Raw genomic sequence first — 27,933 nt, forward strand, 5'->3', positions numbered from 1 at the left:
CGGAAGTGGCCGCCCAGCTTGACTTCCGCTCCCAAAGCAGTCGCTCCCGGGGCTCGCGTTCTGGTTGTTAGGAAACCACCAAGGAGTTTGAGAGCATGGAGGCCGCGCGCCCTCCCTCGACGGCAGGGAGGTTCGTGGTGGTCGGCGGAGGCATCGCGGGTGTCACCTGTGCTGAGCAGGTAAGCGGGCGCGCAGAGTTCCGCCGCTTCCCCGGCCTGGGGGCGGTGGCGCTCAGGGCACCTTCCCGTCTCTCCCAACGTCCTTCCTCTGGATCCCTGTGAGCCGCTGTTAGCCGCTTCCTCCCCCCCCCCCCCCCCCCCACTCCTTCTTGCTCTCCAGGTATTAGAGACTGTGAGGTGGCCCTTGGACGAAGTTCTTAGTACCTCTCGCTTCGCTCAGCCGCAGGGAGGAGTGGGGAGCAGGTGTTTCGGAAGGGGACCCCGAAGCCGACGGAATCAGACTCTGGGCCTAGTTATGCCAGAGCAGCAAGAGGCCTTAAAACTAAGAAGTGGGATCCCTGGGTGGCGCAGCGGTTTGGCGCCTGCCTTTGGCCCAGGGCGCGATCCTGGAGACCCGGGATCGAATCCCACATCGGGCTCCCTGCATGGAGCCTGCTTCTCCCTCTGCCTGTGTCTCTGCCTCTCTCTCTCTCTCTCTCTGTGACTATCATAAATAAAAAAAAAAAAAAAAAAAAAAAAAACTAAGAAGTACTTGGTCAGAAAATTCAGCCTCTTTTCTTAGTTAGTTGATGGAATCCAGCTTCCAAGTAAACGCCAGGTCCTTAGTTCATCGTCAATAACTGATTAAACCCTTACGTTGTTTCCTATACTTTGAACTCCCAAAATTAAAAGAGATTTCATCTTTAGTAATGTTTTGTAAAACAACCAGCAAGGGATTAAATGTATCTGGGGAGTGCTTTTCTGATTATAGTGACTAATCAGACTATATAGATAGATAGATATTTAGTCTAAAAAGGACTAGTTTTTTTTTTTTTTGTCGTTGTTAAGTCAACATTTTAAGTAAATATAAGCAATTATTGAAGTCACAGAAGTAGTGCAAGAAATTCGAGTTGTTTGCAAACTTTTAATCTCCAGGTCTGTATTTTCCTTTTTTCCCCCCCCCCCCCCACCAAGTAAACACTTAAGATCTAGACACTGTACTAAGAGCTGATTAGTTATTTATAAACAAAGCATGCTACTTCCTTTTTAGGACTCACAGTCTAGTAGAAGAGACATGTGGATAAATCGTTCCAATTTAGGGTGCCTGAAGAGTTGGTAGGGCATGAATTGATGGGATCCTTTCGTTTCAGTATAGAACAATGGGCAGAAGTTCACCAAGTAGACATGAACAATCAGATGGTCCGAAGGGAGGCTAGGATATAATGTCAGGTGGAAAAGCATGGCACTACCTGAGAGCAGCAAAGTTCAACGTACATGGTGTTGAGGGGAGGTAAGCGGAGATGAAGCCAGAAAGGTTGGCAGAGGCCAGATCATGTAAGTCTTGCTAAGAATTTAATAAGAACTTGCAAGTAGGAGCTGTGGCCTAATGTGGTCAAATGAAAAATTTTGAGAGGTGATTAGCTCCAGTGTGTTTAGGGCAGGGGCAGCTGGTTAAAATGAGACTGTTAGGCCAATTGGAAGGCGAATTTAGTAGTATGAAGAAATTTTGAGGGCCAGGTGTAGCAATGAAAACAAAGTAGGGAAATAAATCATAGAAATACAAAGAAAAGAAAGGTAAAGAGAGTGGTAATATTATCAAGTTATTATACAAAGTTCAAATAAAGTGATATTAAGAAGAATTGGTGGAATTTAAGGATGTATAGGTGAATTGAAGATGCTCTTTTTTTTCTTTATGGAAGTATTGACGTACAATATCCTATAGGTGTCTGTCTCTCATAGTGATTGGATATTTTCATACATTATGAAATGATCACCTCAGTAGGTCTAGTTACTCTCTACCACTATAGAAAGTTATTACAATATTGTTGATTATGTTCTGTATGCTGTACATTACATCCCTATGGCTTATTTTATAACTGGAAGTTTGTTCTTCTTAATCCCTTTAACCTAATTTGCCTGCCTCCCCCACCCCCAACCTCTTTCCAGTCTGGTAATCAACAGTCTGTTTCTCGTATCTATGAATCTGTTTTGTTTGGTTTTTTAGTTTCCACAAATAAGTGAAATTATATGGTATTTATCTTCTCTGACTTATTTCACTCAACATAATACTCCCTGGGTCATTCATGTTGTCACAAATGACAAGATTTCATTTATCTTATAGTTGAATAATAATATTTCATACCACATCTTTTTAATCCATTCGTCTATCGGTGGATGCTTAGGTTGCTTCCCTAGCGTGGCTATTGTAGATAATGCTGCAGTGAGCATAGGAGTGCCTGTATCTCTTTGAATTGCTGTTTTTGTTTTCTTCAGGTAAATATCCAGAAGTAGAATTGCTGGGTCATATGGTAGTTCTGTTTTTAATTTTTTGAGGCGCCTCCATACTGTTTTCCATAGGAGCTGCACCAATTTACATTCCCGATAGCAGTATACAATGGTTCCCTTTTCTGCATATCCTCACCAACTCTTGTTATTTCTTATCTCTTTGATAATAGCCAGTGGGACAGATATGAGGTGATGTCTCACTGTGGTTTTGATTTGCGTTTCCCTGATTAGTGATGTTGAGCATGTTTTCAAGGGTGTTGACCATCTGCATGTCTTCTTTGGGAAAATGTCTATTCAGGTTCTCCCCATTTAAAAAGAAGTTAAATATTGTGTAATATTTTATTAACCTCAATTAGATGTATGATATCCTCTCCCATTCATTAGGTTGTCTTTTTGTTTTGTTGATGGTTTCCTTCTCTTTGCAAAAGTTTTTTAATTTGATTTAATTTCATTTGCTTGTGTTAGCTTTTTAGCTTTTTGTTTTACCTTGCCTGAGGAAAATAGTTCAAAAAATATTGCGAAGACTGGTGTCAAAGAGCTTATTACCTGTGTTTTCTTTTAGTGTTAGGGTTTCAAGTCTTATATTCAGGTCGTTAACCCCTTTTGAATGTATGTCCATATATGATGTAAGGTAGTGGTCCAGTTTTATTCTTTGGCATGTAAGCTGTCCAGTTTTCACAATATTATTTATGAAGAGACTTTTTCCCCTATTGTACATTCTTGCCTCCTTTATCAGAGATTAATTGACCATCTATGGGCTTCTTTCTGAGCTATGTGTTCCATTCCATTGATCTGTGTGTCCATTTTTGTGCCAGTACCATACTACTTTGGTTAATACAGCTTTGTAGTATGGTTTGCAATCAGGGAGCATAATACTTCTAGTTTCGTTCTGCTTTCTCAAGATTGCCTTGCTATTTGGGATTTTCTGCAGTTTCATACAAATTTTAGGATTCTTTTTCCAGTTCTGTGAAAAATGCCATTGGTATTTTGATGGGAATTGCATTGAATCTGTAGATTGCTTTGGGTAGTATGGACATTTTAACAACACTAAGTCATAAGTCTTCTAATCCATGAGCATGGTAGATCATCCCATTTATTTTTGTCTTCCTAAATTTCTTTTCAGAATATAGGTCTTTCACTTCTTTGTTTAAATTTACTCCTAGTTGATGCAGTTGCAAATGGGATGCAGTTGTTGATGCAGTTGTAAATGGGATTGTTTTCTTAATTTCTCTTCCTGATAGATCATTATTAGTGTATAGAAATTTGACCACTTCTGCGTATCAATTTTGTATCCTGAAATTTTACTGAATTTATTTTATTCTAATAGTTTTTTGGTTGAACATGCTCAGTTAACAGTGGTATAGAAGGTAAAGAACTATTTCTGCAGTGAACTATTTCTCCACTTGGTGGAGTTGAGGAACCGGAGTATAATTTAAGAAGATTCTTTCAAGAAGTTTAAAGTGGGAAAGAGAGAGGTGGTAGCCAGAAGAAAATGATGAAAAATGGCAAGTTAAGCCTCTAAATTCTGTTCTTTTTTTTTTTTTTTTTTTTTTTTTTTAAGATTTTATTTATTCAAGAGAAAGGGAGGGAGGAGCAGAGACACAGGCAGAGGGAGAAGCAGGCTCCATGCAGGGAGCCCAACGTGGGACTCGATCCTGGGTCTCCAGGATCACACCCCGGGCTGAAGGCGGCACTAAACCGTTGAGCCACCTGGGCTGCCCAATTCTGTTGAAGCTAATACTAAAATGGTTCTGTTTTCCTAGGGTGTATACTGGTTCGACATTTGGAAGAGGCAGAATAGTGATGCCAAAGCATTTGGGAAAAGTCAGGCTAAGAGTCTGAGTTTTTATTACTAGTAAGGATTTGCCGTAATATTATACTTGTGCAAGGAAGTGAAAATATTATTTTAAAATAAATAGAAGTTGGTTTAACTGTTAATTAGGAAAATATTTTCCTCTCTTTCTCTGCATGACTTTAAATTGGTATGTAAAGTAGTTTAAGTAAATAAGGAATACCTCTTTGCATCATGTTTCTTGTTCAGCAGATCTTTGTTGTGTTTAGTATAAATATATCCTTCGTTTTGTCAATATCAGAGTTGAGCATTACTCACCATCACCCCATAAATAGGAACAAGCCCCAGAGTAATGAAGACCATTAGATGTTGAAAAGTGAGTTTATAGTTTCCCAGGTTAGTAACATTATTAAAGTTGCATTATCCCCCATGGTATATATATATATTAACGCTTAATCTTATTTACCATATATTTTCTCCCAACTTTTTTTTTTTTATAAGTTGGCTATTCAGTTTCCATCAGAAGATATCCTCCTGATAACAGCTCGCCCTGTTATTAAAGCGGTTACAAATTTCAAGCAGGTAAGAATCTATTTATAACTTTCTTAGTATTCGGGTTTTTAGTTTTTATTTATTTTATTTTAAAAATATTTATTTATTCATGAGAAAGAGAGAGAGAGAGAGAGAGAGAGAGGCAGAGACATAAGCAAAAGGAGAAACAGGCTCCCGCAATGAGCCTGATGCAGGACTCGATCCCAGGACTCTGGGATCAGGACCTGAGACAAAGGCAGACACTCAACCACTGAGCCACCCCAGGCATCTCAGTATTAATGTTTTTAAGTTTCAGTGACTTTGATAGTAGTGTAATTACAGTTTTCAGATGTTTAAAAGGACAAATGTTCTTTTGATAGTCATTTTAAAATCAAAGCTCAGTTTAGAATTAAATTGAATACAAAAAGTACTCAAATGATTTGAATTTGTAGTCCTTTTTTTTCTTCCCATCTTTTCCTCCCACTCAGAATTACTTTTCAGGAAATTTTAAATAAAGCTCTTTTGAGGAAAAATGCTATGCAAATGTAAACTATGAATACAAATACATTTGGATATCCGATTTATGTGCAGTTGTATATATACATATGTATATAGTGTATGTGTATAAATGTGTGCCTTCGCAAATCAGAAAAGTGCTTCCTAGGCAAGTTTACACTTGCAGATAATGTTTCAGATGTGTAATAAGCATCTCAAAACACCTAGTAGTTCCATGAATTTACATTACATGCATCATATCATTACCTTAGGAGTCTGAAATCATTTGGGTCATGATATAGAATAGTGATCTCTAAACATTTTTGATATGGTGTACCTCACATCAAAAAAGTTTCGACTGATGTCCTAATATATGTATATTTACATATTTATAAATTATGCATATACTGAAGTGTTATAATGCCTATGCAAAAAAATTACGTAAGTAAATCTTTTGTTCCCATAATTCAGGGAAGAATCCTACCATAGTCTTTAATATAAGTTTTCCCTTATATTCTGATAATAAAACTTTCTCATGTTGTAAACCCCTAAGACCAAAGGTAATTTAATACAGTATGTTGATCCTTTATAACCTGCTTGGAGGTATGTAAGAGATCTTACTACCCAGGTACAGCCAAAGGACTTACGGCAGGATTGAGAAAACAATAGAATAAATTATGGCTATCAATCTCTTAAAAGAGAAAGCATATATATTCATTTAAAGGATCAGAATGTATTGCTGGGCCTTACAAGTGTTTTCCAGAATGAATTTGGTGTAACTCTTACGTAGTTATAAGACTTGAGTTCAATTTTTGCTAATTTTGTAAATTTTGTACAGTAGAAGGAGAAAAAAATCTTAGGTTTTAGGCCTAACTTATTTTCTGGCTGCTTGGTTAGCCTGTGGCTAATCTCTATCTCAGTTGCTTCACTTATAATATTAGGATAATACCTTCCTTGCTTACTTAACAAGGTTGAGAGTTTAAGATATACTAACATGTGAAAGTGCATTGGAATAACAAACATGCAAATATCAGCTAGTCTTAATATTCAGGAGTAGGAAATTGCATCCTTTTTCTCATTTTTTGAGCATTTATACAATGTATCAACCAGTGTGCTAGGCACCCAGAATATAGAGATAGAAAGTATAGAACATACAACAAAAAGTCACTACTGATTATCTCTGGAATCAAGGGACAGCAGTAGTGGTGGGGTAGTGTGAGATTCAGAGAATGATAAAGAGGCACATTTTATTTTATATTAGGTACTGTTTGCTTTCATGGCATGTGTAACTTCTAAAGGAGAAAAAAGATTACTAATAATAACTCACATTACTTCTAGAACATTTACTATGCACCAAACACTCTTCTAAATGTTTTAAATGCAAGAAGGGATCCCTGGGTGGCGCAGCGGTTTGGCGCCTGCCTTTGGCCTAGGGCGCGATCCTGGAGACCCAGGATCGATTCCCACATCGGGCTCCCGGTGCATGGAGCCTGCTTCTCCCTCTGCCTGTGTCTCTGCCTCTCCTTCTCTCTGACTATCATAAATAAATAAAAAAAAAAATTAAAAAATATATATAAATGTTTTAAATGTATTAGTTTAATCCTTAAGTAACTCTATGAAGTAAGTTCTTTTATTACCCTACTTATAGATGAGGTAAATGAGTCATAGTGAGGTTGGGTCAATGTCTGAGGTGTATATAGATAGGTTTTGAATACAGGTCCTTTGCCTTCATGGCCCTCATGGTTAATGAGTAGACCTTTCTCAGAATGATTCCTTTCTATTGGGGGCAACAGATCTGTGAGACATAGTTATCATACAATATGGGAATTGTCCTGATTGTGGCAAAAAACAAAAACAGCTGAGGTCATATTGCAATATGTGCATAATCATTTTTATAAATGTATTATGAATGAGTGCCAAAGCCTGCCTTTGGGGATCCAGAAAGGCTTTACAAGAGTACATTGAAACTGAGACTGAAAGAGTAGTAGGTTTCCCCATGTCTGTAAGAGGTAAATGGAGGCAGGCAAGTGCCAGGTGCATGAAAGTATGTGGCTGTGCAATATGCTGTAAGAGGTACTAATTCAGTGCTGCTAGAGTAAAAGTGTGAGGTGGAACCAGTAGGCAGGGACCTGACCATTATGGGCTTGTATGCTATGTACAGAATTCTATTTTCTCCAGATTTAGATGATGCCAAACTTTTGGAGGATTTTCAGTAGGTGAGAACACTGGAGATGATAACTTAGTATTCATCATTGTCTCAGTGTCAGCTGAGCCATAGGCATGGGATGCAATTTATACAATGAAAGAGCCCAGCAGCAGGGTCCTGTGGAACACTGACATTTAAAGGAAGGTCACAGAGAAAGGAAGACCTGAAAACAGCCACTCTTATTAGTCTAGATTGAGGAGAACTATGAAAGAGGAGTATCTCTGAAGACATGGAAGGCAAAAATTTAATTAAGAGAAGTGGTCAGGGACAGCCCTGGTGGCTCAGCGATTTAGTGCCGCCTTCGGCCCGGGTTGCAATCCTGGAGATCCAGGATCGAGTCCCACGTTGGGCTCCCTTCATGGAGCCTGCTTCTCCCTCTGCCTGTGTCTCTGCCTCTCTTTCTCTCTGTGCCTCTCATGAATAAATAAATAAAATCTAAAAAAAAAAAAAAAAAAAAAAAAAAAGATTAAGGTGCCCCCTTAATCTGTCTCATGTTGATTTAAAAAAAAAAAAAAAAAAGAGGTCAGTGGTGTCAGATCTACAGGAATAGTAAGGTCAGACAATGACTCAAAAAAGTGCCTATATCTAGTAAAATCTTGGTGACTTTGAGGCAGTTTATACTGTTTTCAGAAGTTAGTGAAGGTAACTCTAACATGAAGTCACCATAACTTTTCTTTTTTGAAATTTAATTGGAAAGGTAGAAAAGACGGGTGGCAGCAAATAGAGGACATGAGGATTAGCATTAAGTTGAGTTTTATTCTTTTAAGATGAAAGATACTTTAGCTTGTTTACCTGTTGATACTAAGAAATCAGTAGGAAAGGCCATACATAAAGGAAAATAAGGAATACAGAATAAGGAAAGAGTTCTGAGGAGGTGAGAGACAGTGGGATATAGAGCACAGATTGCTGGATTCACCTTGAAAAGGTAAAAACCGGTCAAGGAAGGCAGACTAAGGGGAGAAATGTATAGATGGTGGAAAGAAGTAGTAAGAGTTTTTAGTCTCCTTGAACCTCGGAGTAAAATTATTTGCTGGGAATGCAGAGGAGGATAGAATGTGTTTGGGAAACAGAACAATGAACATTTGGAAAAATTACTGAGGGATGGAAGATGTTACTCTTCTCACTATATTGACCCTTAAACACCGATTGTATAAGAACAACCATGGCTAAAGTGTACTAGGGGTACCTTGTATTCTTCTCTGCTACAAACTCAGTTAAATGAATTAAAGTCAGTAAAAAAAAAATGCTAATTTTATTAAATCCTGACTCTTAACTGCACATCTTTTTAATACCATGTATGATGGAATGGGATGTAGGCATAGGCACTTGTTCTATGCACAGGAGTGGTAGTGTCTCAAGGAAAAGCAGTTGTGCAGTTGCCAAGTTGCAAGAGGAACTAATTCCTCTTTTATGAACACCAACTTTACTTGAAAGAACAACTGACAAAGTAATTCATATTTGGAAAATGAGTGAAGTGAGCCTATCCCTTCAAGGAAAACAAGTGACAGTATTTGTTGCCAATTAGAGCTTTCAAGTCAGAATTAGAATTTTGGAAAACTTATGTCTTCACTGTGAGTCTCATAGTACTTAAAGACTTCTCTGGTGAGATTGTTGGTGATAATAATGATTTTTATGATATTGTAGTGATTTGAAATGTGTTAATGTTGGGAAGATTTCCATTAACTTAGGAAACCACTATTGTCCACATTATGAATGTGATGTTACAAGATCCATTCAAAGTGCAAGATAGACCAGTGGACTTCACGGTAACAGAGTATGAAAGATTATTTTGATATGGTTTCAAATTCTACATTGCAACTAATCTTTAAGAAACCATGCTTGTTGGGTTTTAGTGTAACATCAAAGAATTAACAGTTGCCTGAAAAGGCTGCATATCTGTGTGAGGCTGAACCGTCTCCATATACTTCAGTCAAATTAACATACTGCAATAATTTGAGTGCAGAAGCAGATCTTTTATTAAGGTCAGACATTAAAGAAATTTGAAAAAACATAAAACAGTACCATTCTTCTTAATTTCATTTGGAAAAATTGTTATTTTTTATTAAAAGGATATTATAAAATGTTTAACATGTTTTGGATTTTTTATTCTAATTGAATTAAATATTTTAAATTTTTCTCAGTTTTCTTATGTAATATAGCAAATATCACTGGGTTTAACTCACATGGACAATAGTTCTTTGTAGTCCTCAGTTATCTGTAGGAGTGTTGTAAAGGAGTCTTGAGACTAAAAGTTTTGCAAACTACTAGGGCTGTGTAGCAGGATTTCCAAGTAGTATTTAAGGGGCAGCTGAGGTCACATGATATCTGCAAGGTGTGGTCCTTCCACCACAGACCAGGTATAGGACTGGAGAAAGCAGTAGTTGGATCTGTGGTTGCAGCTTTGCAGGGTAATGGTTAAAGATAAGAGAGCAAGGAAGTAGAGTTTGGGCAAAACATGATATGATCTGCAGTGGAGTCACAGCTGCACTGGAAGAAAAGTGAGTCCAAGAGGAAGCTACTAGGTGTGGACAATAAGAAAGAGTCTGAAGGCCAGATCACAATAAAGTTAGCTAATGAGTGGACAGAGAAAACTGTAAGGATAAGGAAATCAACAAGCTGTGTGGTGAAAGTATGCAGAAGTAAGTAGAGTCAGCCCTCATTTTGCAGGCTAGGAGACTAAGGTGCAGTGACCTGGCTGCCCTGCCTGAGTGCTAGGACTAATACTTGAGTTCAGGTCTTAAAATGTGGAGTTGGCCCTCTTTATGCTGTATGTGATGTGACTGGCCGACTTTCTTTTATGAAAGTAAGTACATGAAGTAAGTAGTGTATAAAAAGAAGTGACGGTATTTTTATTATTTAAATTTTTTAAAAGGAAACATTAAAAACATACATTTTTACCTTTCGGATTTAATACAGGTTTCTAAAGTATTAGAGGAGTTTGATGTTGAAGAGCAACCGAAAACCATGTTAGAAAATCGCTTTCCCAACGTTAAGGTTATACAATCCGAAGTAAAGCAACTGAAAAGTAAAGAACATGTAAGAGGATTTTTTTTTTCCTTAATGACTATCCACTGTTCAATCTTGATGAGTTTTCGCCTGCTTTCTTTTGACCCCATCTGTACCCCCACCATGGCCAAGGGCCCTAGCATATAAAGTTTAGTAACATTGATTTGTATTATTACTGGGAAAACTTACACATCTTGTGAGTTTATTGGGATTATATAATTAGTTTGATTTAGCATTTTCGGTTTTACATTTTACATAAGCATTAATGTTTGTATGGTGTCTACTTTGTTCTGGGCACCATGTTAAGTGCTGGGACGGGAACATTACAGTGAACCTGCCCTGGGAGCTCCCAGTGTTGTGGGGAATATACGCGTGCACGCATATGATGCTAGGGACATGCAAAGCACAGTCACTGAACTCTTATCAAAGGGCTGATATGAGGGATTTGGGAGGACTTCACAGAGGGAGTAATGTTTGAACAGGTTTAAAAGGTGAGTGAAGTAAGAGTTCTTAATTAGGGGCATTGTAGGAAAGAAAAGGAGGTTGCTTATTCAAAGGCTGAAAGCAAAGGAAGGGGGCATATGGATGAGTGACGCTGTCAGAGGACTCTAGGTGGGGACAAGGAAAGGAGATGGGCAGATGAGGCCAAACAGGGCTGCAAAGAGCTGTTTGCATCATGCCAGGAAATTCATTTATCATCAGTGGAGGCAGAGTGATGATATACTGTCCTAGGAAGGCAGATCTGATAGCAGTATTAAGGATAAGGTGGTGTGAGTGGCTTGTGGCCAGCAACCAGATCAGAAGGTGGCTACAGTGATCCAGGATGGTAGAAGGCCTGAACTAAGACAGGGACAGTGTAATGGGAAAGAACAGCCCAGATATGAGTGACATTTCCGCTATAAACTCAGCAGGACCCAGTAACCCACTGCACATGGGAATGCAGACAGCAGGCTCTGGAAAGGGTGTTGCCAGGTGATCAGCAGTATCCTCAGATGAGCTTCAGGCAAGATGGGCAGTAGAGTTTGCAGTTGTTTCTCTAAAGCAGCTCTAATTCGTGAGTTCTTCCTTAGGGAGAAAACACACATATGAGACATTCAAAACAAAAAAAATAAATAAATAAGAAAAAGTACTGAATTTTAGGAGAAAAAAATAAGAAATCTGAATCCCAAAACCAGAATGAATCCTAATATTTACAGTAGTATATATCCCATATAACATCTGTGTCTGTTAATTTGCAAATAGACGTGTGCTCAAAGGTATACTAATAAATTGTGAAGGAATTTATATTTGGGCATGTGAATAAATCAGAGTGCTTCCCATTACTGTTGAACGTGTCCTAAATGAGATCATGTTTGTATTCTCTTATCCTTTATATTCTTTAATGAATTACAGATTGTGTTTTATCTTCATGTCTACTTCCAAAAATTTAACAGTAGCCAATGAAGAGTTTATGTGTTTGTTTTTACAGTAGCTAAGTGCAAATTATTTTTTAAATTTGCTCAATGTGTATAACTGCTGTTTGTCGGATAAAATTCTAACTATATTATCTGCAGGAAGACTTGTACAGAATTTGTATACCCATTATATTGTGTTGAAATATTAGCTTTATGTATTTGCTATGCAGTTGGAGAATTACAATGGGTAACAAAGTCTCAGTAGCTATCAAGTGCTATAGTTACGATTTGCCATGTTTTATAAATCACACACAGGGCAAATGTTAATCTCTAAACCACTCTGAAAAAGTCTGGTATCTCATAGTCTGTGTGTGTGTGTGTGTGTGTGTGTGTGTATGTATGTATATGTATGTATATGTATGTAAGTATATATATATATATACACTTACAAAGGGCTACTACTTATATGTAGGTTTTTGATACTACAGAACAAAAACAATGGATTTCAAATATATATTTTAGGTTCAAATTCAGACTCAATCAAAAATTAATATAAATAACTTTAAAGCTAGTACATGCTCAGATTTAAGGTTAATATATTTTTCACTTAATATGAAAATATCCCCAAAGAGCATTTATTTGCTGGTAAATTGATTGTTATTTGTACCTAAGAAGACTATACTGGTTTCTTTCTTTCTTTCTTTCTTTTTTTTTTTTTTTTTTTCTTTTTGAGCACTTCTGATGTTTTTAGATTAAGAAGACATACATTGTAACCTTTTCTGCCACATTGTACTCCCCTGTACCCATACCAGTTTTAAGGCTTAAAACCATTAGAATTACTAGATCTTCCTACAGTAATTTCCACTGAGATCAGAAATGTACATTAAGGCCTGCCCTGGGTATAACATCAGAATGTTCAATTAAAAAAATTCTAAATGTTTAGTTTCTAACATGAGGTCAACATACCTCGCCGAATATCATGAGATTAAGTTTTATGCAAAATTCTGGTGTGAATGTACCTTTCAGGGAGAAAGATAGTTTTCACCAGATTCCCAGAATGGTTCATGACCCCAAAATGATGGCAGATCACTGACTGGATGGGAGACTGCATTCTTAAGTTTGCAATTGCTATAACACAGTATTGAGTGCCACCAAGAGGCAACATTAATGTGTGTTTTGCTTTCTTGAATTTTTTATTTGAAATGAAATTGTACCTACCCATGGATAAATGTTTCTCCCTTCCCCTTCCTTGCTCTGTGTTTTTACAGTGCATTTTAACAGGAGATGGCAGTCAGCATGTGTATGAGAAACTCTGTCTGTGTGCTGGAGCTAAACCAAAGTTGATATGTGAAGGAAATCCTTATGTATTAGGAATCCGTGATACAGACAGTGCTCAGGTAACATTCTGGGGTTGGGTCATAGGAAAGGAACATGAATATTTCTTAGATTTTTCTGTATTTGAATCAAAGTACTCACAGTGTTAATTCCTAAATCTTGTAAGAGTTTTTTAATGATCCATAAACCAGAAAATAGTTACAATGTTTTATTATTGCCAATTTCAGATAGGTTGTAGCTGATAATTTTCCCTGTTTTTTAGTTCATGCTGATGCTCTGTGTTCTTTCCATTGTCCGATGTGTCCCAGATATAAAAATTAAGCTAAAGGTCTAACTTACATTATGCATATGTTTATTATTGTACTTTGGGAATATGTGATTTGCAACCTAAATAATGGTCTTTTTCCAAAAACATAAAGCATATCCCAAACTTACTGAACTTACCCCTTAGCAAAGAAGTTAACATTCAGAAGATTTGAGGTACAGAATCATGACAAAATCCCAGAACGGAAAAATTCATTTGGTTATTGTTCTGCTTAGGAACCATAATAAATTATCCCAAAAAGGTAAAACTCTGTGGAACCTTCCACAGCTTCTGGTAACGGATTTCAGGGCTTCTGGCTTCATTGACCCTTCTTGCCAAGAAGCTCTTTCTGGTTGCCAGTCATAATATTCTTTTTGTTTGTTTGTTTAAAGATTTCATTTATTTATTCATGAGAGACAGAGAGAGAGAGAGAGAGAGGCAGAGACACAGGCAGAGGGAGAAGCAGGCTCCATGCAGGGAGCCCAATGTGGGACTCGATCCCGAGTCTCCGGGATCAGGCCCCAGGCCGAAGGTCGCGCCAAACCGCTGAGCCACCCGGGCTGCCCCCACCAGTCATAATATTCCATCTTACCGGGACTGGGACGCCTGGGTGGTTCAGTGTTGAGTGTCTGCCTTTGACTCAGGGCATGATCCCAGGGTCCCGGGATCAAGTCCTGCATTGGGCTCCCTGCATGGAGCCTGCTTCTCCCTATGCCTGTGTCTCTGCCCCTCTCTGTCTGTCTCTCTGTGTCTCTCATGAATAAATAAGTAAAATCTTTAAAAAAAAAAAAATTCTATCTTACAACTCAAGCTCGTTGTTCTGTTCACAGGGTGATAATTTACATTTATTAATAATGTTTTAGGGATCCCTGGGTGGCGCAGCGGTTTGGCGCCTGCCTTTGGCCCAGGGCGCGATCCTGGAGACCCGGGATCGAATCCCACATCAGGCCCCTGGTGCATGGAGCCTGCTTCTCCCTCTGCCTGTCTCTCTGCCTCTCTCTCTCTCTCTCTCTCTGTGACTGTCATAAATAAATTAAAAAAAATAAAAAAATAAAAAATAAAAATAATGTTTTATATTCTTGAAAACTGATGTTTTCTTTCAGCTTGTTCTTAATTAAATAGGGATATTGAGACAACTAGAAAGACTTTATTATCTTCTTGTAGACATTTCAAGTTCCTGTTACCAGAGATTGAGTTCATAACTGTGTTCCTCCACATACATGAACTCACTGGCTGCTTATGATAATCCCGTAACAGTATTACTCCCACTTTACAAATAGAAAACTCTGATGGAGAGGTTATTTACGTATAGTAAAAGTTAATCAGAAGTACAGCTTAAACTCATGCCATTCATCTCCACATCCAGTTTTTTTAATGGATCTTAAATTATTTACTTTGCTCAGTGTAGTACAAGCTAAAATTAACTTCAGCCTTTTTTTTTTGTTTGTTTGTTTGTTTTTTTAGAATTTTAAACAAGTCAGTTGCAGTGGTTACTGACTATTACAGTAAGTTTTTGGATGAATTTAATAGAAATGGTAACTTGACATTGTAGGAAGAGGAATTTAGCTATTCAGGTGTCACCGTGAAACAGTGGGACTATTCTGTACTTTTGGAAGTGCCATAAAAATGACCATGGCTTCCCTAAGCACATTGTGATCTTTTTTTAGAGGGCAGAAGAGCAGGGTGGGAGAGACATCAATTAATTGTCTTATAAGAACATAACCTTTTTTTTCTGATAAATGTTAGACATTATTGTGCCCTCTTCTAATAGCTTTATTTATATTATCTTAATTTTTTAAAAAAGATTTTATGTATTCATGAGAGACACAGAGAGGCAAAGACATAGGCAGGCTCCCTCTGGGGAGCCCCATGTGGGACTCGATACCAGGTCCCCAGGATCATGCCCTGGGTGGAAGGTGGCGCTAAACCGCTGAGCCACCCAGGCCGCCCTATTTATATTATCTTAATGCTTACAGAGACCTAATGAGATTGAGTCGCTTTTTTTTCCATTTATAGTTGAAGAATCCAAGGCAACTTGCCCAAGTTACTAACTCCTAGAGCAGGGACTCTTCCTGCAAGTTTTTAGTGTTGAGTGACTCCACAGAAAGTGTCAACTGAAGAACTAGATGAAAAAGAATAATCCTGTATGCAGGATACAAATCAGTCCTGTTAGTAAATTGATCTGATCAAGTAGTTGGGAATGTGACGGACTAGAGATCATGCTTCTTGCTGAAATTTGGAACTATTCTAAATGTAATGACCTAAGAGGCAAGAAAAGTCAGAGGCATCGCTCTGAAGGCAGCTTGGCTGAAACAGCACCTGTAATATTGGGAAGATGTGTCCTGCAGAGTTGGAAAGTGAGATTTATTCTGTTCCTTTGTAAATTGGATAAAATTCTTACATTTAAAAAATATCAGCAAAGCCTCTTGCTTCAAGGTTTGCCCACTATTTGTGAAACATTGTCTCATTTTGTTTTTAAAACAGGAATTTCAGAAACAGCTTACTAAAGCTAAAAGAATAATGATTATAGGGAATGGTGGCATTGCACTTGAACTAGTGTAAGTATTATTTTAAAATACTATTTAAACACTGTTCGATGATTCATGTAATTATTGGGAGACTGGAAAACATCTCGGTATTCCGAAATTCAAAGATAAATGTAATTGTTTTTCATATATTTTCAAGGAAAATATCAACTTTATCTTTTTAGTTTTACATGGAATTTATAGTTGCAGAAGTATCATTGTAAAACATGACTTCAGGGAATGTTTTATGTCTCAAGGGGTCACACACAGGTGACTGCATAGATACGACCCATAGATGGTAAGCATGTAGTGTACTGAGAAACAATTCAAATGTGCTCACTTTTAGAGATTTCTAGCCACAGCCCCCACCACTTTTTATTTATACTCACCCTGCTTCACTCATATGGTTACCCATCTGGCCCATGACTCCTATTTCAAGATATGTGGTATTCCAGCTCTTGGGTTTTTGAAAGCTAGAAAATGTGAACACATAAATTAATATAAAATACTATTTTAAGATGATATTTCAAGATTAGAGAACATTGAGGAATAAATATCCTGCTATGATATATAGAGCATTGATTCTCTTTGTGATTTTATCTTCTGATGGATGGCTGACCTGGAATAGTCTAGATATTTTCAGACTAGAAAGTTGAGTCCAACTACAAAGAGGACAAATTTGTATCAAAATGATGAATTTGCCAAAGCCCTGTCCATTCTAATTCTCGGACTAGGTTTTTGCTCCTTTTTTTGACAGGATGGTGAATCCCAGTGGAAGCTTGTAAACGAGTCCTAAATTGCCTGAATACTAGGAATGTCTAGTACATTCCTAGTAACTGTGAAGTATGTGGCATTGTATGGGGAACTGCAGAGAAGAAAACTAAGTCAAACCCAAACAGGGCCAAAAGGAGGGAGGCACATGACAAACTTTCTCCCATCAGTGATGACCAGAAGTATAACTTAATACTATTACTATTTATATTGGCAAATTTTCCTACATTCAGAAATGTTCAAAGTCTTACAACTTTCTGTTCCTCATTTTCTTTAGGTTGGAGATAGACTATATAATTAAATAAAATTCCTAAAGAAAAGCCATATATAGTGCTATTGTGTCAGCTTAGGTCCAGTGATGATCAAGTGTTTGTCATCTCATGACGAAAAATGACATACACAAACACGTTGTGTTTTTCAGTAGCCCTCGTGTTCCCCTGAGGCTAATGCTGACTTTCTTCAGTGTAGTTTTCTTCTTTACTAGTGTAGGTTAATCCTTTCCATTTCAAACAGACTTTTTTAAAAAATAATTTCACAAAACTGTACCTCACTTTATTTTTTTAAGACTGGTTTTAAAAATGAAATTATTTCTGTTTTGCGTGATATCTCTGTGATTATGCCTTTCTGAGGGCATAGTTCATAGACTAAGGGGAGTACACAAGGTGTCCTGTGAGGTAGGGCATGTACGGGATTTGTTACTTACTACTGTGGCCTATAAGTCAAGCATTGGTATTTTAAGCTATACTGATAATGTGTTATACTATTACATTATTTTAAAATTTTTAGAAAATGGTAGAATTTCTAATTTATAAAAGGTAAAGAAAGTATTTCATAATAATGATGTGCCTGTCTGTAAATTAAAATATTACTGAATATTTGTATATTTTGTTTTCTGCTCATCAGTAATCCTGTATGACCTAAGCACCATAAAATAGAATATTCTCCAAAGAATCTGAAATTGAGTAACTGTAAATACTTATTTCTGCCATAGGGGAGCAGGAAAAATAAAGGCTCATTAGATGTGGCAGGGAGATCCTTTACCATATTGTCAGAAAGCAGGATTATCAGGTGACCTGAAGTCAGATGTACTAGACCTTCTTTTTTGTATCATCTGCTTATCGATTAGCCTTGAAAAGTCCACGTGTTATGTTATAGTGTCTGTGACATGAAGACAATACTTTGACCAGAAGTCAGCATTAAAAGTTCTTAACATATGATACTCTTAGTACCACTACAGGTTCAAGTAAAATCTTAGTATATTTAAAATGACAATGTATCCTGTTTGTCTGGGATTGTCCCAGTTCATCAGTTATACCAAAACAAGTATTAATAGCAGAAAAATCTAATGGACTTCAGGGACTTGGTGAAATAAATACTAGGCAAACCACATTCTCCATGACCAAAACTAGAGATAAAGCAGATGTGCAGGAACTCTGGCCATCTCATGAGTTCTGATGGCCTATGTACACCAAGGCCATTCCTTTCTTTCTTGATTTTTCTGTGAACCGATCTTTCTTTGGCTGGATGGCTGAAATTTCTGGGGCAAAGGGAAAGGATTGCAGGGTAATGGTTCCTTTATAACAAAGTTAAAATTTTAGTTAATGACTCTTATTCTCTCCTTTTTATATCTCCTTCTATAATGTCGTGCTTTGAGTATACAACAAGTTGAATATACAACTTGTTACAAAAGTGAGGTATTCTCAGTATTGTAACTGTATGCCATCCATCCACCCATTATTGATTACACTATAACCATATCAACAAAGCACTGCTCACTCATGGAACCCTGGGGAATATCCATATAATTGTGTTGGGGAAACTGGAACTCTAGAAGTGATGGTCATTGCAATGAAATTTTATCTGATACTCAGTTACATATGTTTGTTATTTTTATGTTCTTTCAATGAACTGGTTAAATTTCTTTATTCTACTTTAATTCTTTTTATCCTGAAAGAGGACATTCCTAGTTATAATCATTCTTGCTCAATTCGCCTTAAATTACTTTCTTTTGTCTTCAGAGATAATTATTATTTGCAAATACAGAGATTTCTTCTCAGACTTTCGAAATTGGTCCGAATAATTTTAATATTCCGTTTAGGTATGAAATTGAAGGCTGTGAAGTCATTTGGGCCATTAAAGATAAAGCTATTGGGAATACTTTCTTCGATGCAGGAGCAGCTGAATTCTTGACTTCAAAGCTCATTGCTGAAAAACCAGAGGCTAGAATGGCACATAAAAGAACCAGATATACAACTGAAGGTAAATCTAGCATCTAATTCATTGATTCACAGATGAAACTATCTAGTTTCTTAGCTATATAGAAAAAGGCTATAAGAAAAAAAAAAAAAAAAAAAAAAAAAAAAAAAAAAAAAAAAAAAGAAAAAGGCTATAAGAATATTGAGCAAAGTATTATAGTTGGGAATAGAAATATAGGTAATATTTATTTCTGTATCTTATATGACAGATTTTCCAGCATTTTTTTTAATGACAAATATATATAATTAAAACTGGAAATATAAATGAAATAAATGAACCAGCCCATCTGCATCTTTGCAGACAGATGGTACAGCTGGATAGCACCTCAAGTAATTTTACAAAAAAATGCAGTGAGTTAAAAAAAGCATTGATACAAACCTAGTTTTTTTATTATAAGATCTTTTTTTTTAAACTTTTGGTTTATACAGTTCAAAAAGAATATAAATTTTGAGGGTGCTAAAAGTTGACAAAATGTTTAAAAACTGGCTAATATTTTATTGAATTATAACTACAATTTATTAGTTTCAGGTGTTCAAGAATAGTGATTCAGTATTTTTATACATTATGATATGGTCACCTCAGTAGGCTTACTTACCCTCCATCACGGTGCAAAGTTATTACAGTATTGGCTGTATTTCCTGCACTGCACTTTACAGCCGTGTGATTTATTCATAACTGGAAGTTCGTACTTCTTACTCTTGTTCACCTGTTTTGCCTGCGCACCAGTGCCTCCCTTGTGGCAACCACCAGTTCTCTATACCTGAGCCTGTTTCTGCTTTATTTCGTTGTTTTAAAATATTTTTTCTAGTTTAATTTGCATGCATTTATTTAAAACAATTTTACTTAAGTTTAGTTAACATAAAATGTTAGTTTCAGGTGTACAATAAAATGGTTCAGCAATTTTGTACATTATTCAGTGCTCCTCATGATAAGCGTATTCCTAATCCCCTTTATTTCACCCTTCCACCCACCCACCTCTCCACTGGCAACCACCAGTTTTCTGTATGGGAGGCTGGTTCTTAGTTTGTTTTTTGTTTCTTAAATTCCACCTGAGTGAAATCATATGGAGCTTGTCTTCTCTGTCTGACTTCATTTAGCATAATCTAGCTCCATCCATGTTGTACATGGCAAGATCTCATTCCTTTTTAATGACCGAAAAATATTCCATTGTATATATACCCCACATCTTCTTTATCCATTCATCAGTTGATGGACACTTGGATTGCTTCCATAGTTTGTTTCCAAATATTGCTGCAGTTAACATAGGGGTACATCTTTTTGAATTAGTGTTTCATTTCCTGGATCATATGGTAATTCTGTGTATCTATTCATTTATTTGTAATTCTATTTTTAATTTTTTGAGGAACCTCCACACTTTTTTTTTTTTAAACAATGGCTGTACCAGTTTGCATTCCCATCAACAGTGCATGAGGGATCTTGTTTCTCCACACCCTCACCAAGACTTATTTGTTCTTATCTTTTTGATTCTAGCCATTCTACGAGTGTAGGGTGATAACTCATTGTGGTTTTGATTTGTACTTCTCTGATGGTTAGTGATGTTAAGGATCATTTCATGTCCCTGTTAACCAGCTGTATGTCTTTGGAAACAGCTGTCTGTTCAGGTCCTCTGCCCATTTTTATTTTGGTTGTATTTTTGTTACCAAGTTGTAGTTCTTTATATATTTTGGATATCATCAACCTCTTATCACATAGATCCTACCCTTCATATTTACCGTGTACATAACATCCCCCAAACACATTGTGTTTATACTCAACACTTGATTGAAAGATAATTCATTTCATAGCTCTATATCACAAAACATTAAAATAATGATCAATTCGGGTAACTTAGTTTAATCATGCTGTATGTATGTATGAGAATCCTAATATTGCCTAAAAGCTTGAGAACACAAGTATACTTTTCTGCCTGGCAATTCTTAGATCATTTGAATTTTTAATTGAGTTTATCTTTTTAGGAAGGAAAAAGGAAGCACAAACCAAATCTGGTGCTGGTAATTTGGGCAGTGCTTTGGGACCTGATTGGCATGAAGGCTTGAATCTTAAAGGTACAAAAGAGGTATGTATTCATATACTAATTAAATATGCCTAAGATACAATTTCAAATTCTTGAACCATTCATAAAGACTGATTACAAGTAAGTCAGACAACTGCTAGGTCCAAAGCTCTAGGACAGACAGAACCAGTGGCACTTGGCCCAATTCCTTATTAAAGATAAGTGAGTATCTCATTCATCTAACTCTTGCCCTTCCTTTTAATTCCCCAGCTAGAGATTTCCAGGCCTAGACTACAGTGAGCATAGCTATCCTATATTAAATTAATCTTTTCTTAAAGGTCACTTGATATATAATATTTGAAAGGTTATTAGACAAATTCTAAATAAAATATATATTTAACACCCTAATTGGATAAGCAGATGACTTGCTATTACTCATTTTATTTATTAGATGTTTCTGTTTTTAAATAGTTAAGAGACTATGATATTTAAATACTGTAAGGAGCATTGGAGATGCTACATGTAGGGAGCATACATGGAGTCCTTATTACTGTGTATCATTTCTTTTCAGCCTTGAGTAGTTTGGAGGGGAGCTGGCTTCATGATAAATCTGACTTTTGTGATAGAAATTATACAAAATCATTTCTTCCTGTACCTTCAGATCCTGAGAGATTAATAGTATTTTTAACCTGAGAACTTCAGCAGTTTGGTTCAGTAAACTACATACTTGGCACTTTACTAAGGTTCTGGGATATAACAGTAATTGGGCATGGGTTTATTGTCTCTAGCAGTTGTTAATTTTTAAAAACTGTATTTATAATTATCACTGAGGCTTATATTAAAAATTGTGCACTTGGTGTCACTTCCCAATGGAACTAGTTCTTTTGAGTTCTGAATGGATTTCTGCTCACTCCCTTCACGCACAGAAATCGAGGTTTATTTTGGGACATCTAGTGTGTTTCCATTTATATTGTAAGATTCTTTTTCTTTATGTTTCTACAGGTATTGTAATTTTTTTTATCATCAGTAACCCATTTCGTTTTTGGGGGAATTGTTATGGTGACAGTATTTCTTTTAGTTTTCTCATAAGGTCCACATTGAAACTATGTGTGAAGTAAAGAAGATTTACCTTCAAGAAGAATTTAGAATTTCTAAGAAAAAGTCCTTACCTTTTCCCAGAGACCGTTGTAATCAGTCAGTCACAACTGATAAAGGTAAGTAATAAAATAAAAACTATAATAACCACTAATTTAAAAAGAAAACTTAATCTCACTGTATTAAAAACTTTTAATTTCCATATGAAATTTAAACATAAAAAGTAAAAATGAAACCATTACTTAATATAAGTCATTTCATTTTTATTGCTTAGTCTTCAAGTTTCCTGATAATTTGTGTTTAGTTTTACATTTTACATAGGACTTCGTGGTGCAAATGACCACCATACTTCTGTGAGTCAATCAGAATATCTTGCAGATCAAAACAAATACAAACTAAAAAAAAATCCTTTATGATCTCAGAGGTGAAGTGACTTCCCCCAAATCAAACAGAGTAAAAACCTATAAATTTGGGAGTTAGAGACGATCTAATCCCTATTCCACACTTCCTTTGAGAATTACCACCATTTGAAGAAATACACTCAGCTGAACTAGCATATGAGATAGTCCACTGTTTTTGAATTCTTTGAATTTTTCCATGGAAAAAAGTAGTGTTAACAGTTTGAATATGAATGTAGGAAAAGATTGAAAAGTAAGTAACCTATTTGGACTAAACTCTCAGTGAAGTAAATAGTTAATACTTTTAAAGAAATAATTTATAAAGTGATTACCAGTTTTAAATTCATTTTGTTAGAAGTTCTTTGAATTTGAAGGAAAATGTTTAGAATGCCATAATTGTGTTAAGTATACCCAAAATATGGAGGCAGTGTGGATTGCTTTATAATTGCTTAAGCAAATGTGTACTTTATAAGAATTATCAAGGTGTATGTTTTAAAGTCCTCTCCTGCCTTTTTCTTTCACTCTTTGTTCTAGACATTACACATAATGCTAATGATAGCTGGTGGTGATTTCATTTGAAAATAAAGTTGGGTTTTTTTGTTTCTTTTAAAGAAGCATGGCCCGTATATGTGGAATTGACTAATGAAAAGACATACGGCTGTGATTTCATTGTCAGTGCTACAGGAGTTACACCAAATACAGAACCTTTTCTCTGTGGCAACAATGTAAGGTGAAATTTTTTGTCCTATGAATATTTTTAAAGTAGTATGAGATATCTAATTCTCAAGCCTAAATAACCATTCATTGTTTTAGTGTAAAACTGTTTTAAGGAAGCTGAAAACAATTTAGTTTACATTCATGTTTTGATTTGCAGTATTTCTTTTTTTTTTTTTTTTTTTTTATTGGTGTTCAATTTACTAACATACAGAATAACCCCCAGTGCCCGTCACCCATTCACTCCCACCCCCCGCCCTCCTCCCCTTCCAACACCCCTAGTTCGTTTCCCAGAGTTAGCAGTCTTTACGTTCTGTCTCCCTTTCTGATTTGCAGTATTTCGTATTGCCTACAGTCCTTAAGCGGTTAACATCCCAGCATAAGGGTCCTCATTAATGGGACATAATGCACAACTCATTTGTCTAAAGGTCGATGAGACAGACACCTACGACTTCTTACAAATGATTCCTTTAGAGAAACTATCTAGCACTTGAAGCTTACCTAATTGAGGATTATTATTATTATGAGTGGGGTAGTCACATGGTTACTGAGTGTTCTTGATGCAAATGTAAGAATTTTTGACTTGGTCTGTCCTAGTAGGATTTTGGTTCCCTGAAGATTCAGCTGAGAGGTCTTAACTTTGCAACTGTTTTTTACTTTCTCCCTACACATCAGCATACCAAGGTGTAAAAATTTGACTTGTTATTTTACTTGAGAATGAAGACGACATCTTTCATTTTTCTTCCCACATATGCTTATCAGGAACATTGTTTAGTTTGATCTAGGAGAAGATGGTGGCCTGAAAGTGGATGCTCAGATGCACACGTCTGTCTCTGATGTCTATGCTGCGGGTGATATCTGTACTGCGTCCTGGCCACCCAGCCCATTCTGGCAGCAGGTGAGCCAGCATCCATGATCATACCTTTTTATTTTTCTTTAAGACTTTATTTATTCATGAGAGACAGAGAGAGGCAGAGACATAGGCAGAGGGAGAAGCAGGCTCCATGCAGGGAGCCCAATTTGGGACTTGATCCCAGAACTCCAGGATCACACGCTGAGCTGAAGGCAGACACTCAACCACTGAGCCATCCAGGTGCCCCCACTTTGCTACTTGAAGTAGGAAACTATCATAGAGTTTTTTGTGACATTTAAAAAAAATAATAATAATTTTTCCCCTTTGGTAAGATATTATAGTGATGGAACAGACTGGGAGGTCTTGTGATTTAAAAAGAATTATGGGCTATTACTTTGTTTTTCATCTTTAAATACTTTGATCACCACTGTCTAGTTAGGTAGCCACTAGTTACGTATCTCTATTGAGCACTTAAAATGTGCTGAGTATGACTGAGAAACTGAATTTTATTTACATGTAAGTTTCAATAGCTCCATGTGTTTAGTGGCTACCAGACCGAATGGTGAAGCTTTAGATGAATAACTGACTGTATAGATGATGACCTTATGGGATCCTGAGGACCCAGTTCTGGTCCTGTGGGAATTATGACTGAAAAAACTTCCTAGAGTGAACACCCTTCCTCAGCTGAACAGCTCCGTCCAACTGGGTGGCCACTTCCTCCTGCCCTCAGTGCTGCTGGCCTCGCCATGGCAGAGCAGAAGTCCTTGAGGACAATACTCAGACTATGACCATAGGTGAGGTGGTCTTAGGAGTAGACACACAGGTAGACATTACAGATAAAAGCGCTACACAACACTCGGTGAGAGACCAGCTCCACAGGTGGGGGTTTTAGTTCCTCAGATTAACTACGGAGTGTGAAGTAGCAGAAGAGCTAGATGTATTTTAAGAGGCAGCTTCAGTTCTTTGTTTTTACATACAGCAGAGATAACAATCATAGGAAGAGTGCTTTCAGCTTGTTTCTAAAGTGCCAGCTTGTTTTAAGACAAATTTAGTTACCAGGGCATAGGCTAGCTTATTTAAGTCTCTCAATAGTCATGGAATAGGTAATATACATTTCAGGTAAAGAGATTAAGGCTATTAATTAAATAAAAATGAAAAGTTAAATATATAGAAGATTTGATATTTAAATCTCTTGAGTTTCAAGGCCAGTGTCCTATCAGGTATTCCTAAAACTTTGTAGAAATAAACATACAGTAAAGAAGAAATTAATAATGGAAGAATTTAAAACAAATTCTTGTTTGTTTGACTGGTTGCTAAAATATGGTAAGATTTCCTAGGGCTGGATGCCAACTAATATATTGCTTACCGAAGGATTAGAAATGAATTTCCAGTGATAATTCGTCATCTCTACTTATGCCATTGATGAATTTATTCTGAAAAAGGAGACTGGTTAATTAGTAGTATTCTTACCTGATATACCTCCTGAAGTGTTTTAGTTATTTGTAATAGTTTATTGAAACATACAGATTTGGTAGCATCCTTTAATTTTAAAGGCAGTAATTTGGATAGAATTATGAAACAGCAAAATCGTTCAGTTAGTGTGGATTGATGACTGCTTCTATGGCAAAGAAAATCCCAACTAGTCATCAAACTTGCTAGACCTAGCCAGTCTCGAGGACTGTCAGTGTTCGTTAATAAGGTGCTAGCATTTTTAAAACAAGGTCAATGAAAAATTTTATCTCATGTTTTTTTTTCCAGATGAGGTTGTGGACCCAGGCCAGACAGATGGGATGGTATGCAGCGAAATGCATGGCTGCAGCTAGTTTAGGAGAATCTATTGACCTGGACTTCAGCTTTGAACTTTTTGCTCATGTAACAAAATTTTTTAACTATAAGGTAAGCAAGATAAGCAAATTAGTGTCTTTTTATTAAGTCTTGTAACTAAAACCATGTAAATACTTACTCAAATGAGAAAATTATTTTTTTAAAAGATTTTATTTATTTATTCATTCATTCATTCATTCATTCATTCATTCATGAGACAGAGAGAGAGGGAGGCAGAGACACAGGCAGAGGGAGAAGCAGGCTCCATCCAGGGAGCCCGATATGGGACTCGATCCCGGGTCTCCAGGATCATGCCCTGGGCCGAAGGCAGGCACTAAACCGCTGAGCCACCCAGGGATCCCCTCAAATGAGAAAATTAGATGTCTCTTCCAGGCTTATTCTCTGCTGGTACATTCTGAGATTCAGTCTTGCTTTGTGAGAAGAACCAAAAGCTATTGTACCTATAGCACTCAAGAATGAATCAGGTGTGGAGTGCCCAGGTGGTTCACTCAGTTAAGTGACTTACTCTTGGTTTCAGCTCAGGTCCTGATCTCAGAGATATGAGATTGCGCCCCACATCCGGCTGTGTGCTTAGCATGGAGTTTGCTTGGGACTCTGGTCCTCTACCCTGTTCTCTAAAAATAAAGAAATATATGTTTGTTTATTATTTATGAACCACCTGCTTTGCCATACGTACTATTTACTCCTCTTTACTCTGAGGCAAGTTTTTTCTTCATGATTCTAAGCTGATGTAGTCCAGATCCTACATAGTTAATTCACTAGATGTTTTTAATGTTCATGGAGATTGTGTGGTGGTGTCATCCATACATTAATGCAGTGCCATTCAAATGTTTTCTTTGAGACACTCCCCAATTTTCATGAATAGATTTTCTTGCTGGCCACTCTAGCATAACACAGTATAACTACATACAGTGTTTCCTTTATGTTTTTATTCCTACATTTAGGTTGTGTTGCTGGGAAAATACAATGCCCAAGGTTTAGGTTCAGATCATGAATTAATGCTGAGATGTACCAAAGGACAAGAATATGTCAAAGTTGTCATGCAGAATGGGCAAATGATGGGAGCTGTCTTAATTGGTGAAACGGACTTAGAAGAAACGTTTGAACACTTAATTTTAAATCAGACGGATCTTTCATCATATGGAGACCTACTAGATCCAAATATTGATTTAGAAGATTATTTTGATTAAAAAAGGCATTTCTAGAACGACATAAAATTCCAAATAGCAAAAGTCACAATAAGGTAAATGACTGCACTAATTTAATAATGATTTCAGGAGGAAGTATTAAAATAGAATATTGGAAAAAGATACGTAAATTATTTGATCTTTACAACACAAAACTGACTACTTATGTAAACGTAGGGATTTAATCTTTCTGACTTAGCTTTGGAGCAGATTTAGCTAGGTTGTTATCTACTTAGCCAACAACTTGGTCTGGTATGTCAGAGAGGGATATGGTTTCAAGAGGTTTATAGTTTTACAGAGAGATATAGCAATATCTTATTTGCTAATATCATTTGTATTAATACTTTGTTTACATTTCTACAGCTGTTATGAGCTGAAATCACTCCTTTTCTGTAATAGGCCTATGTCTGATAACACTGCTATCAAAAGTTGGTTATATTAAAAAAAAATAAAGAGTTATGTGAACTTAGGTATTCTTCTCATTTCATACTGTTTTTATAAATCATGATCTGAAATTTTCAAGACTAATACTTCAGAGATAATTTTATTAATATTTCATACATATTGAACTTGTCTTAAGCCTGTAATCACAAAAATTAACTTTTCTTGGAAAATATAGAAACTCATCTCATACATCATCAACTTCTTAGATTGCTGAAGCATGTTTGTAGACATCTAAAAGTTACCTGAATTTTTTCTTCCCTCTCTTTATCAGCCTTCTCAGAATGATAAGTCTGAGATGATTCAGTCTACAACTAAAAACACACA

At 36.5% G+C, this 27,933-nt stretch overlaps 1 protein-coding gene and 1 long non-coding RNA gene across 4 annotated transcripts; one reads left to right on the top strand and one right to left on the bottom strand.

Annotated features, from left to right (window-relative positions):
• On the top strand, window positions 1–27,634 carry PYROXD1 (pyridine nucleotide-disulphide oxidoreductase domain 1). Of its 3 annotated transcripts, none has more exons than XM_038576982.1 (12): window positions 1–179; window positions 4,738–4,818; window positions 10,385–10,504; window positions 13,137–13,265; window positions 15,992–16,065; window positions 18,902–19,062; window positions 21,036–21,136; window positions 22,152–22,287; window positions 23,182–23,291; window positions 24,056–24,178; window positions 25,892–26,029; window positions 26,923–27,614. In XM_038576982.1, exons 1-12 carry the CDS (start codon window positions 96–98, stop codon window positions 27,166–27,168), a joined length of 1,503 nt encoding a protein of 500 aa, XP_038432910.1. In that variant the 5' UTR covers window positions 1–95; the 3' UTR covers window positions 27,169–27,614. The 3 variants fall into 3 exon arrangements, with proteins under 3 accessions (XP_038432910.1, XP_038432909.1, XP_038432911.1); XM_038576981.1 differs by having other exon boundaries at window positions 2–179; window positions 23,179–23,291; window positions 26,923–27,634; XM_038576983.1 differs by lacking the exon at window positions 10,385–10,504 and having other exon boundaries at window positions 2–179; window positions 23,179–23,291.
• Window positions 10,295–27,057, bottom strand: LOC111092876. Its single transcript, XR_005379923.1, has 3 exons — window positions 26,484–27,057; window positions 16,422–16,505; window positions 10,295–11,539 (listed from the first exon to the last, which is right to left on the bottom strand). It is a non-coding gene; the product is annotated as an uncharacterized LOC111092876 (long non-coding RNA).
• Window positions 27,635–27,933: the final 299 nt, after the last annotated feature.

This window comes from Canis lupus, chromosome 27, assembly GCF_011100685.1.
Source record: "Canis lupus familiaris isolate Mischka breed German Shepherd chromosome 27, alternate assembly UU_Cfam_GSD_1.0, whole genome shotgun sequence".
Classification (NCBI taxonomy): Eukaryota; Metazoa; Chordata; class Mammalia; order Carnivora; family Canidae; genus Canis; species Canis lupus.

Excerpts from the sequence above, each read along its gene's own strand:
- PYROXD1 (XM_038576981.1), top strand. The coding sequence starts at position 96 with ATGGAGGCCGCGCGCCCTCCCTCGACGGCAGGGAGGTTCGTGGTGGTC. Across the intron at positions 19,063-21,035 it reads AACCAGATATACAACTGAAG|GAAGGAAAAAGGAAGCACAA; the intron begins GTAAATCTAGCA and ends TTATCTTTTTAG. Across the intron at positions 24,179-25,891 it reads CCAGCCCATTCTGGCAGCAG|ATGAGGTTGTGGACCCAGGC; the intron begins GTGAGCCAGCAT and ends TTTTTTTTCCAG.